This window comes from Danio aesculapii, chromosome 1, assembly GCF_903798145.1.
Source record: "Danio aesculapii chromosome 1, fDanAes4.1, whole genome shotgun sequence".
In the NCBI taxonomy this organism is placed as follows: domain Eukaryota; kingdom Metazoa; phylum Chordata; class Actinopteri; order Cypriniformes; family Danionidae; genus Danio; species Danio aesculapii.
Window position 1 is genome coordinate 14,716,396 of NC_079435.1, and position 14,120 is coordinate 14,730,515.

Here is a 14,120-nt window from a genome sequence, read left to right on the forward strand (position 1 = left end):
ATTATAAATTATTATTTACCATTATAAATTTATGAATATATATATACATTTATTATACATTTTATTATAAATTATTATTTAGCATTATACATTTATGAATATATATATATACATTTATTATACATTTATTATAAATTATTATTTAGCATTATACATTTATGAATATATATATATATATACATTTATTATACATTTTATTATAAATTATTATTTACCATTATAAATTTATAAATATATATATACATTTATTATACATTTATTATACATTTTATTATAAATTATTGTTTATTATTATTATCCATTTATAAATATAAATACATTTATTATAATTTAAAAAAAAATATTATTACATAAATAATTTTTTAAAATTGTTTTTTTGTACTCTTTGTACTTTTTAATACACAATATAGAAACATGATATATGAAAATTACTGCGTTGTCTGTTTTTGCAAATCAAGGTTATTCCATTATTCCACTCTTTGGAAACACATTGGTATTGTGTTCTCTGAAAATGAAAATACACATGTCTAAAACGTGGTATTTTTAGTTTTTTACATTTATGCAAAAAACAAAAAAGGAAATTGAATAATTTATTCGAAATTCATCAAAGGTTTTTTACAAATTAAACTAAACATTTCCTTTTACTCACTAACATTCATTCATTCGTTCATTTTCCTTCGGCTTAGTCCTTTATTTATCAGTGGTCGCCACTACGGAATGAACCATCAACTATTCTGGCATAAGTTTTACACAGCGGATGCCCTTCCAGCCACAACCCAGTACTGGGAAACATCCATACACTCTCACATTCTCACACTGGGAAAAATTGTCAGACGTTCAGCAGTGGTCTGTGAGCATCATGGGTAATGTAGTTTCTGTCTACAAATGTCTCTATTAAACAATTATTTAAACGAAAAGTTATATTTATCCAACAAAAGCACATACAATCGATTATCAACCTCAAAGCTCACAGCAGGTCTGTTATCATTTATTAAGAATCAGTTTCCCTGTTAAGTGAACGGATGAGTGTTTTCCTCTTGCGCTCTCTGTTATCCTGTCACCTCAGTAACACACTCAGCCAGAAAGCCTGATTAATCATCTAATCTCTCTGTTGTTCTGCTTTGACCTGTGGAAATGAAACTGTTCTTTCAGATTGTTAAGCTGATAAAAGCATCAAAAGAGCACCCCATCACCCTGGCCATCGGGGACGGAGCCAACGACGTCAGCATGATTCTAGAAGCTCACGTGGGCATAGGTGATTTCAGGAACGCACTCAAAACCAAATCATTTTAGGAGTTACTACTTCTTTCTCATAGTGTTGCCAAAATTAGTTATATTATTGATACTAAAATATTCAAAACAATACAGTTTAGCTTTTTTGCAGTATTGATACCAGAGTTTATCTAGAATTTTCTGCGGTGAACTTCATGTTTCAGGCTTCAGTTTAACTATCAAATACAATACATGACAAACAACTCAATACTTTGGCAAATTTTTGACAGCGCAAATTAAAATTTGAACAGCTGGACTAGTAGTATTAAAATATTTAACATTAATTTATGCTTGAGGTTTGATCTCTGACAAATAAAAAATTAAAACATGCAAAAAATTTGACAAATTGTATAAATGCTGTGACGATATTTCCTTATGGTATCAAAAATGCTATTGAGTATCGATATTTTATTTTATTTACGGTATTATAATGAAGTTAGAAATTCAGTATTGAGATAACACTGATCCCTACAGTTAAAGACAAAATTATTAACACTGAAAATTTAATTCATTTCAAAATATTTCTCAAGTGATGCCGATAATATTAGTTTTAAACACATTTTTAAACATAATAGTGGTATTAAATAATTATTAAATAACTAATTTCTTATCTTTTTAGTCTTTGATGACAGTACATACTATTTTACTAGTTAATTTTTAAAATACTAGTATTCAGCTTAAAGTGAAATTTAAAGGCTTAACTAGGTTATTTAGATTACTTTGGCAAGATATGTTAAATAGTCAAGTCATTGGACACTGTTTGTTCTGTAGCCAACTGAAGTAAATAAATTTTAAAAAAGCTTAAGTGGGCCAATTATATTGACCCCCCCAAAAAAATAAATAAATAAATAAATAAATAAATATATATATATATATATATATATATATATATATATATATATATATATATATATATATATATATATATATATATATATATATATATATATATATATATTACGGTCAAACTAAAAGAAACAAGGCTTTCTCCAAAAGAAAAGTATATTATGAAAACTGTGACATATTTCTTTGCTCTGTTAAACATCACTTACACCTACCCTGTAATTGAACTGTAAAATACAGGCAGCTGCAGTGTTATTTTACAGTACTTTACTGTAACTGTCATTTTACAATATGTTTCTGTAAAAAATACATGGACTGAATAAATACTCAAGTGAACTTATTTTATTTACTGAAAGTGACTGCCTCAAATTGGCCAACTGCTCTTTGGGTTCATGAAATAATAATTGTAATGTGTTATATATGCTTAATATATATGATAACTTAAGTATAATATGCAGAATAACATTAGAGTTTCCCTGTTCATCTTTAAATTAAACTCTGGCTCTACTCTCCTCCCACATAAAATGGACGGCAGAAATTTGACTCAGGTTTTTCAGTTTTTCCTTGATTTTACAGTAAATGGATGGCAGTTGTGGTTGCCAGATAATCTTCAGTTTTTTTAATAATAAAAATGTTTTAGTTAGAAAAAAATATTTTACTGTAAAACCTTGATTTTTTACAGTGTATAAAACATTTGAAAATTATTTAAAATTTCACAGGAATTTCACAATCATTTTGTCTTCAACTGTATATTTAACAGCGACGTCAATAATGTATTCCATGCTTTAATTACTGTTTTTCTGCCTCTAGGGATCATGGGTAAAGAGGGGCGTCAGGCAGCTCGTAACAGCGACTATGCAATTACCAAGTTCAAACACCTGAAGAAGATGCTGCTGGTTCATGGACACTACTATTACATCAGAATCGCTGAGCTGGTCCAGTATTTCTTCTATAAGGTGAACCCAAACACTCACAATACAAACATACTTGTCCCTACACCTACGATGCTTTATGTGAATTATGGGAGTAATGTCTGTTAAACTGTTAACAATCAGTGAAGTGTGTTTTTAAAAAACACAGCTGTCATTATTCCTCCCAGAGTTCATCCATCAGATATTAAAAGGCAGCTTATTAGATTTGATTAATTACTTTAGCAGCAATATTTCAGTTATATATAGAATATTGATGTACTGTGGGGAATACAAAGAGAAAATAATCCGCAGGAACAAAACACAGTCAATTCAAAAGCTTTGTCCATAGATACAGTCCAAATTATTGGTGATTTCTCAGGTAATTTTTTATTTATTTATTTATTTTTTTTTTATATTTCCCAAATGATATTTAACAGAACAAGGCAATTTTCACAGTATGTCTGATAATATTTTTTCTTCTGGAAAAAGTCTTATTTGTTTTATTTCGGCTAGAATGAAAGCAGATTAAAATTTTTAAAAACCATTTTAAGGTAAATATTATTAGCCCTCTTAAGCATTTTTTTTCGATTGTCTAGTAAACAAAACATTATACAATGAGATGCCTAATTACCCTAATTAACCTAGTTAAGCCTCTAAATGTCACTTTAAGCTGTATAGAAGTGTTTTGAAAAATATCTTGTCAAATATTATTTACTGTCATCATGGCAAAGATAAAATAAATCAGTTATTAGAGATGAGGTATTAAAACTATTATGTTTAGAAATGTGTTGAAAAAATCTTAGTGACACTTTTTAATGATACTATTAATTCTGACTTTAACTGTAAGCCAAGACAATTTAGTTATATAGCACATTTCATACACAATGGTAATTCAAAGTGCTTTACAATAACAGGAATAAAAGAAACAACTATAAGAAAATAAAAACAAAGAATAAAAATGATTAAAATGTGTTAAAAACGTTTTAAAGGAATGAAAGAGGAAAGAAAGGCTTAATAGTGTGATCTGTCGAACGTAGCACAGTGCTCATTCAGTAAAGGCACAGCTAAACAGATGTGTTTTCAGTCTTGATTTGAACGTGCCTAATGTTGGAGCACATCTGATCATTTCTGAAAGCTGATTCCAGCAGTGAGGGGCGTAGTAGCTGAAAGCCGATTCACACTGCTTTGACTGAACTCTCTGGATTTCTAATTTACTTGATCCTAATGACCTGAGTGATCTGTTTGGTTTGAATCAGTGAGCATATCTGTAATTTATTGAGGTCCTATGCCATTTAGTGATTCAGAGACAAGTAATAATACTTTAAAATCTATTCTCAATATAACTGAGAGGAAGACTGGTGAAGAGTCCATTTCAGTAATCCATTCTGCTGGTGATAAAAGCATAAACAAGTTATGCTGATTTAGTTACTGCTTTGACATGACTACTGAAACTCATATCTGACTCCAGAATCACACCACACAAGATTCCTGACTTTATTTTTTGTTGTTTGACTTCTACAGTCAAGGTATGCATTCACCTTGAGAACCTCATATTTGTTCCCAAACGAAATCACTTCAGTTTTCTCTTTGTTTAACTGAAGAAAGTTTGGCACATCCAACTGTTGCTTTCATCAATGCATTAGCAGAGGGTGTCGAAGGGGCTGTAGTCATTAGGCAATAAGGCTAAGACATTACTATATTAAAACATTACTATACCAATGTCACTATTTTCATGACAGATAAAAATAAAGCCAAACATGCCTCTTTTCTACTCAGTTTTCACAATGCAAAAATATTATTTGTACTGTAGCACAATCTTGATTTGTTTAATTTCTTTTGAATGTAAGTCCCTTAAACCAGAAAAGCGGCCCATCATTTAAAACGCAGTAACCAAAAGTCACAAAGTCACATGTGGAAAAGGTGGATTAAAAAAAGCCCACACAAAACAAAAAAAGTACTATAATCTCAAACAAAATAGCTGATCGCTAGCTGAAGCTGACACAACACAAACTGCGTGTAAACACAGGAGTAAGTACGTGTGCTAATGTGTACGGATGCTACTTTTTTCTCCCAGGAGTTCTGACTAAACCACCGAACAGTCTTGTTGAACTTGCAGCTCTATTTATAGCCAACAGAATTCACAAACACCCTGAAGAGTTGTGTTGATCAGGTACTGAGGGTCTGTTTTCTCTCTGCAGAACGTCTGCTTTATCTTCCCTCAGTTTCTCTACCAGTTCTTCTGTGGCTTCTCTCAGCAGGTAAACACACACACACACACCTCAAAGCGCCACTCAAACAGACTGCTCTGTGTTTTCTCAATTGTGTGCAGAATTTTAGTAGTATGAATGATGCTAGTTAAAAGAGAATAGGATGAGTAAAAAAATCAAGTAAAACCCAATAAGTTATGAAAACACAGGGGAAATGTTGATGTATATGTACTGTATATGCTTCGCTAATTATAAAAAGTCATACTGAATTATAATGTGTTAAATCATATGATTCAAGTACAGTATGCAATATCTAATGCAGATCACTTCTTGAATGGATGATTCTTTTGAGCTGTGACTTATTAGTGATTCTGTAACAGTGATAAAAACAAACTCCTTCCTGAGATGATTCCTTTTATTGAATCAAAACATTATGAGGTGCAATCTGTGTAGGTTGATTCATAAACAAATGTGTCTTCTTACATTATTATTATTGTTTAGTGAATCAAAATATGGTAAACTTATGTAGGTGGATTCATAACCAAATGAGTCTTTTTGAGATGATTCTTTTTTGTGGATCAAAACATGTGGTGCAACTTATATAGGAGGATTTAGGAACAAATGAGTCTTTGAGATGATTCCTTTTTGTGTGAATCAAAACATTATGTGGTGCAACCTTTGTAGGTGGATTCATGTACAAATGAGTCTTTTTGAGATGATTCTTTTTTTTGTGAATCTGAACGTGGTGGACTTATGTAGGTGGATTCATAAACAAATGAGTCTTTTTGAGATGATTCTTTTTTTGTGTATCAAAACATGTGGTGCAACTTTTGTTGGAGGATTCATGAACAAATGAGTCTTTTTGAGATGATTCCTTTTTTGTGACTCAAAACGTTATGAAGTGCAACCTTTGTAGGTGGATTCATGAACAAATGAGTCTTTTTGAGATGATTCCTTTTTGTGAATAAAAACATTATGTGGTGCCACTTTTGTAGGTAGATTTATGAGCAAATAAGTCTTTTGAGATTTTTTTTTTGTGAATCAAAACATTATGTGGTGGAACTTTTGTAGACGCATTCATGAACAAATGAGTCTTTTGAGATGATAAATTTTTTTGTGAATCAAAACATTTAAAGGCGCAGCATCAAATGAGCTTTTAGGATGATTCTTTTTTGCGTGTGTGAATCAAAGAATTATGAGGTGAGTCTTTTGATATGATTATTTTTTGTGAATCAAGACATTATGAGGTGCTAACTGTAGGTTGATTAATGAACAAACGAGTGTTTTGTAATTTTTTTTTTTTGTGAATCAAAACATTGTGAGGCACTAACTGTTTAGGTTAGTAAATGACCAAATGAGAATTTGGATGTAATTCTTTTTAGTGATTCAAATCAATATGAGATAACAAAACAAGTGTTTGGATAACATCATGAGGCGCTAACTGTGTAGGTTGATTATTGAACAAATTAGTCTTTAAATATGATTATTTTTTTGTAAATCAAAACATTGTGATCTGCAATCTTTTTTGGTGGATTAATGAACAAATTAGTTTTTTGATATGATGTATTTGATATTATAGGATGTAAACTTATGCTTAAAGTGTAATTACTTAAGAAAGTACTGGGTTATATAGAATAACTATTACTGTAGAAGTGCAGTTAAGTCATAGGGTTAAGGATAGTACCAAACTATTACTCAGTTTCTGTAATGTCTGAATTAGGAGTGTAAAATAAAGTGCTGAACTGTATATTTAGTTGTACTTGAACTTGTATATTTATATCAGTAATAATGTGAACCATGGTGATTTGTTTTGTCCCTCCGCAGCCACTGTACGACACAGCATATCTGACCCTGTACAATATCAGCTTCACGTCTCTGCCCATCCTGCTGTACAGTCTTATGGAGCAGCACATCAACATGGACATCCTTAAACGGGACCCCTCTCTCTACAGGTGAGCAGCCTTTTAAGTCTCGTTTTTGGATGTGTGAAGCATCTCATCACGTGTACATGGGAGGTATTTTGGAACTGCGCGTTCATTTCTATTTCTGAGTTGCTCTTTGAGACCTACTGATAAATCCCTGTCTACATGCGGCTATTTATACCAGCCGTGGCCTCCTTTTTTGCATGAGTGTTGGCTTGCTGCGATTCATTATGCACATCGGTTTACATCCTGAGAGATTCGTTGTCAGACATCAGAAAATACAATGCTCTTTTAATTTAATTTAATTTAATTTAATTTAATTTAATTTAATTTAATTTAATTTAATTTAATTTAATTTAATTTAATTTAATTTAATTTTAATCAATTTTAATTTATTTTATTTTATTTTATTTTAGCACCAAACACATTTTATTTAATTTAATTTAATTTAATTTAATTTAATTTAATTTAATTTTATTTTATTTTATTTTATTTTATTTTATTTTATTTTATTTTATTTTATTTTATTTTATTTTATTTTAGCACCAAACACATTTTATTTTATTTTATTTTATTTTATTTTATTTTATTTTTTTTATTTATTATTTTTTTATATATATATTTTTTTTTTTATTAATTTTTATTTTAACTTTATTTTATTTTATTTTAATTTTATTTCTACCCTTGCTTTTAATAATTGTATTAGCATATTTATATATTAGTTTAATAATAATTAGTTAATTAACTTTTAAACACTTTTTACATGGTGGTTGGCCTTTTGAGGTTTATGACACATTTTCTATGTTCTGAGATTTATATTGGTATTACTCTTTTAATTTTGTCCTCATAAATTATGTATTTTATTTTATTTATTTATTTGTTTTATTATTTTATTTTATTCTGGCACTACTATTGCTTTTAATAATTTAATTTTTTAAGCATATTTTGTTTTATAAAACTATATTTATGGTTGAAAACATTCTAGATTTCATGTAACATTTATTATATATTTGCTTATTTATTTGTTTTGATTTATCATAACAATTACTGTGTTTCTTTTTAAAACTGGCCTGTTTAAAAGTTTTTGAGAGGAATACTGTATTTCATTTAAATACTGTTGCATTTTATTGCTATTTATCTTTTAATATTGACCTCATATTTTATTTTATTTTATTTTATCAGTTGCTGGCTGTGCCTTTGCTTTTAATAATTTTATTTTATTTCATTTTATTTTTAGTGTAGTTTAGTTTAGCTTATATGTTTCTGCCTAGCTCAATAGCTTTATTTTTTATTTTATATTATTTATTTTTAAATTATTTTAGATAAATATATAGAAAAAAACTACTAGCATTTTTATTATTTTTAAAAATTATTTAATTATTATTTTTTTTACAATTATTTTATTTTAACAACTGCTGGCTGCGCCATTGCTTTTAATAATTGTAATTTTTAAAGCATTTTTTTTTATTTCAAGTTGGAAGATTTATTTATTCATTTTGCTTTACTACTGTACTTCTTTTTAAAAAGTATTTCAATTAAACACGTTTTACATAGTTTTACAAAACCTTCGGAGATTCATGACATTTTTCCATGATCTGGGATATATTACTATTAATCTTTTAATTTTGTCCTCATAAATTATTTTGTTTTATTCATTTTTTAATTTTATCAATTGCTGACTGTATTTTTTTTAATTATTTAGTTCTATTTTGTTTTATTTTAGTGTAGTTTAGTTTAGCTTGGGTTTCTGCCTAGCTCAATATTTTTTTTTTATTATTATTTTTTTAAATATTTTAGATGAATATATAGAAAAGAACTAGCATCTTAAATTATAATGAAGTAAACATTATCAACATTACATTATGTAAGTTATAATGTCATTCGTTAAAATGCTTTAACTGTTCTATAAGTAATGCAATTTAATGCCAAAGAAATTCAATCTTTTAAAACAATATTTTCCTTCTCTATAAATGTTTGTTTCCACTGAAGTGCCCAGTCTCCCTCTCTTTATTCTCCTCTTTTAATAAAATGGGTTTCCTGATTGTGAGCCTCCAGGTTTCTCACTTAATCACATGAACACACTGCTCATAAACTGCTCAAGTTTGCAATAATTGGACAGTCCAGTTTGCCTTTGGCAAACACATCTGCACAGACTCTTGAACCAAACTCAATTTACTCACAGCACTGAACAGAAATACAGCTCAAACCGCTCCACGTTTTATTACCAAATGTCCTGACGCTGCAGTTTTTTTTTTGCTCTTATTTTTCTGAGTTGCTTGTTCAGTGGATGCAGTGTACACAGTGTTCATTACTGACACAGCTCAGCACACTTGTGTTTTATTGCAAGAAAAATGTTACAATAAATGACCTGTAAATACTGTAATTCACCAAATGACATACTTGTTATCACAATTATTAGTATTTTTTATTAAAATGAAAGTTCTTGATGGGTACATTTTTATTTAGTTTGTTGTTATTATTATTATTTTTTGTTATTATTATTGTTGTTATATTAGTTGTTATTATTAATAATAATTATAATAATAATGGTTCGAGCCTCGGCTGGGTCAGTTGGCGTTTCTGTGTGGAGTTTGCATGTTCTCCCTCCATTCGCGTGGGTATCCTCCGGGTGCTCCAGTTTGCCCCACAGTCCAAAGACATGCGGTACAGGTGAATTGGGTAGTCTAAATTGTCCGTAGTGTATGAGTGTGAATGAGTGTGTATGGATGTTTCCCAGAGATGGGTTGCAGCTGGAAGGGCATCCGCTGCGTGAAACGTGCTGGATAAGTTGGCGGTTCTTTCCGCTATGGCGACCCCAGATTAATAAAGGGACTAAGCTGAAAAGAAAATGAATGAATGAATGAATAATCACATCAAAACAAGCTAAATGAAAAAGAGATCATTATATTATTATTATTATGTAATATTAGATTATTAAATAAAATAATATATTATATAATTATTATAAAATAATAATCATGACATACTTGTGGTCACAATTATTATTTTATTATTATTTTTTTATTATTTATTATTTTTAAAGTTCTTGATTGTAGTGATATTAATATTATTATAATTGTAATATAATAATAATTTTTTTATTATATTATTATTATAGTCACAATAAAACAAACTAAATGAAAAAAAGAAATATGATCTATTATTATATATTAAATTATTAAATATAATAACAATAATATTTATTATTATTATTATTATTATTATTATTATTATTATTATTATTATACATTGTTAAAGTTGAGTAACATTTACACAGCAGTGTATTTCATTTTATAAAATAAAGTTTTATTTAATTTTTTGTCCCCCCCCCCACAGAGATATTGCCAAGAATTCCCTCCTGACGTGGCCCACCTTCATCTACTGGACGTTTCTGGGGGTCTTCGATGCGGTGGTTTTCTTCTTTGGTGCTTTCTTCCTTTTCGACAACACAACCTTTACCAGCAACGGACAGGTAATGCACAGCCATCACTTTCTCTCACTACCATTTTCTGTCTGTGCGTTTCCTTTAATTGACTTAACTAACTTGTTGTAGCCATTTATTTCTTCCTCAGTCTACTAAAGCAGTCCCATACAGACCGAATGGGGTTTTCTATGCTTGCTATATTTGTAGTTAAAGTGGTTCCAGTGCTTGTAATGTGGTTTATAACTGAGGTCTCGTCCTCCTCTTTGCGTATGTTTGAAGTCATTACAGGTGCTTCTCCATTCATTTATGCAACACAAAGCATGCTGGGTAATCAGTCAGACCAGACATCTTTCTCTGTGCCATTAAGTTAAATCATAGTAACCTTTTTGGATTGCTTTTTTTTACCTGTTTGATTTACTTTAAGTTATAACATCCTAATTTTTTCTTTACTTTCTTGCTCCCTGTCCCCTCCCTACCTCCCTCCTCTTCTACCTTTCTTTCGTTTTCTTCTCTTCCTCTCTATCTTTCCCCTTCTCTCTCTCTCTCTCTCTTTCTCTATTCCTCCTTTTACCTCCCTCCTTTTTGCCTTTCTTTTCTTTTCTGCTTTCTTCCTTTCCTCAGCTAATGGCCACCAACACACAGATGGTAAGCCTGTCCCTATCTGTTTCTCATCCTGTTTTTTAGTTTGAGGCTATGTTTACACTAGTGTGGTTTCCTTTTAACACTGCACATTCAAATCAAAATGATCCTCGCCCATGCTGGCGTTTCAGAAAATATCCCTATCCACACTGCACTACATGACCAAAAACTATTATTACCAGCATTTAAAACCTGAAAATATGAAGAGATGCTAGAAAAAGTATGTGAATCCTTTGGGATTACTTGGATTTCGGCATAGATTTCACAGAAAATGTGTTCTGATCTTCATCTAAGCTACAACAATAGAAAAACAGGGTGAAAAAGGTATTTGAACTTCTTTGACAGCAATAACCGCAACTAAGCGTTGCCTGTGGTTGCAGATCAGACCTGCACACCGGTCAGGAGGGACTTTAGACCATTCATCTCTACAGAATTGTTTCAGTTTAGTAATATGCTTAATGTATGGTGTGAACCGTTCTCTTGAGGTCATGCCACAGCAGCTCAATCAGGTTGAGTTCAGGACTCTGTCTAGGCCACTCTAGAAGGTGTATTTTCTTCTGTTGAAGCCATTCTGTTAAAATGTATGCTGAAATCCAAGTGATACCAAAGGGTTCACATTTGTTTCTTTAGCAATTGTATATACAGTTAAAATATTAAGCACAAATCATTATGGGATTATGAATAACATTATCAATTTTAATTAGAGTTAAACAAATGTATAGATTTACAATTGCTACATACAGATATTTTAAGACATCATACTGTACAAAACTGTTATGTATTTACTTATATTTATGTAAAAACATATAAAAACAAAGCATTGTGGTGTTTAAAACTATGTACTCTCGCTATTTTTTTAAATTTGAGCACGCGTTAGATAAATGAAACAAATTTCAGCTTGTGGTCATGTGACCAGGGCTTCTCAGGAAAGTTTACATAATGATCCATCAGAACCAATGAGGGAGGGACTTTGTGCAGCCGTGCATGTACTTTCAAAAGTCTGCGCTTTGTAGTGACGAAGAATGTACTTTTGAACAGTGTTAGGGAAAGTTACTTTTGAAAGTAATGCATTACAATATTGCGTTATTCCCCATCAAAGTAAGCGTTACTTGGTGATTTTTTTATGGAAAGTAATGTGTTACTTTTGAGTCATTTTTGAGTTACATTTTTTTCATACCTGCCTGAGGGTTGATCTCTTTCAGAACTTCCAGAGTATTTTTTTAAATAGAGGAGCTCCTCCATTTACCTTTAAAAAAAACTTTAGAATAATGTTATCTTCTGAGAACTTTCTGACGCTATACATGCCATATATACAGATTAATGAAAGTTGAAAGCAATATGTTTGCTACTTTTGTATTTTTGTCTTATTAGTTCAGTAAAATCACTGTCCATTGAGACTATAATCCCCTTTTCTTGCGCGTGTTTAAAATAATGAGAATACTTGCATCACAGAAATGTAAGGCCATTTTGGTTTCTATATGCTCCCGGGGGGAACTCATTCCATCATTGAGTGTGATTCAACGTGATTACACTTATTTTAATTCAGCAAATTGTTTTTAAAAGCGAAAACTCGAGTTACATTTTTAAAAAAGTTACTCAAATATTATTACTTAATTTTTTGAAGTAATGCATTACTTTATTCGTTACTTAGAAAAGTAATATTATTACGTAATTCATGTTACTTGTAATGCGTTACCTCCAACACTGCTTTTGAACCAATTGCTTTGCAAAAAGATTTCGCTGTTTCGAAGTGTTCAAAACACCACATGCTAGGGACACCTGCTGGTCAAAACATGTAAATGCAATAAAAACTCAGAATAAACGTCTGAAACAGCTTCAAATGCAATTATCTAATCATCTAATGTCGTCAAATAATATTTGTTCTTTTATTAATTTTGAAGGATTATTTTCTTTGTTCGATGATATGCTCTGCTTAACAGACCAATAAAAGACTATTCATTTGACAAATGTGGCATTAAAATGGCTACAAACTCGTAAAATGTGTTCAGTGATTCACCACTGGGGGGCGATCATCATCTTGATGAACTCGCATAACTTTTTTTATAGTTTTACAAAGTAGAAAAATTCAGAATAATCAACACACTGCCACATTAGCTCTCAAAAGACAATGTTTCAACCTACAAGGTCTTCATCAGGTCAGTTCGTTTGTTTTACAGAGATCGTCGCCCCCCTGGAAAAACGATCGAATTTTTGTTTCCATTTGTTTAAAAACCCTTATGACGTAACAAAGCCCTGTATATTGAAATCATATGACCTTGGTGATTTGATAAACTCTCCGAACCACTGATTTGAAAACGTAGCATTTTGGTGCCGTCTACACTGAAACGCAACCTCAAAACGACCGAAAACTCTGGTGTAGTGTGGAAGCCCTGCTTAAACCATTATAGCAAAAAGTTGTGCGTTTTAAAAGGAAAACACACTAGCGTAACCGTAGCCTTGTTTTACTGTTGCCCTCCTCAGCCCCGCCCCTCACCCTGAAGCCACGCCCACTCACATCTAGTGTCCACTAACACTAATGGTTGGCTCGCTGTCATTGATGGTAGCTGTGCGACGAGCTGTAGCCGTAGAGTCATTCCCTCTGTCTGTCATCGTGTGATGGAGTAGGAGTTTGTGTTCGTACCATGTGTCTCGTCAAGACTGTGTGTGTGTGGTTTTTTTGGAGGGGTGCCGTCATGCTCATCCTCATCGGCCCATAGGAAACACGTCCATCCTCTCATCCCTCACTCAAGGGCAAATGAACAGGCTGGAGGAAATGGAGGATGAAACATTTCCATTCATTTCACACTGGTTAAACGCAGAAGAATCGGTTCAGGAGCTGGAAGGGATTCTGGAGGCTTTTTCCACAAATAGGGTGTCCCATTACAATTTTAGCAAACCATTG

At 31.1% G+C, this 14,120-nt stretch overlaps 1 protein-coding gene across 6 annotated transcripts in view; it reads left to right on the plus strand.

The window, feature by feature from the left end:
• Positions 1 to 14,120, plus strand: part of atp11a (ATPase phospholipid transporting 11A) — a 146,420-nt gene that overhangs the window by 108,499 nt on the left and 23,801 nt on the right. For 4 of the 6 annotated variants that reach the window (XM_056456651.1, XM_056456653.1, XM_056456654.1 and 1 more), the window contains exons 21-26: positions 1,153 to 1,255; positions 2,926 to 3,071; positions 5,225 to 5,284; positions 7,058 to 7,185; positions 10,492 to 10,627; positions 11,201 to 11,224. In XM_056456651.1, coding sequence (XP_056312626.1) covers positions 1,153 to 1,255; positions 2,926 to 3,071; positions 5,225 to 5,284; positions 7,058 to 7,185; positions 10,492 to 10,627; positions 11,201 to 11,224 — 597 coding nt within the window. The remainder of the gene's footprint in view (positions 1 to 1,152; positions 1,256 to 2,925; positions 3,072 to 5,224; positions 5,285 to 7,057; positions 7,186 to 10,491; positions 10,628 to 11,200; positions 11,225 to 14,120) is intronic. The other 2 variants (XM_056456652.1, XM_056456656.1) reach the window with 1 other exon arrangement.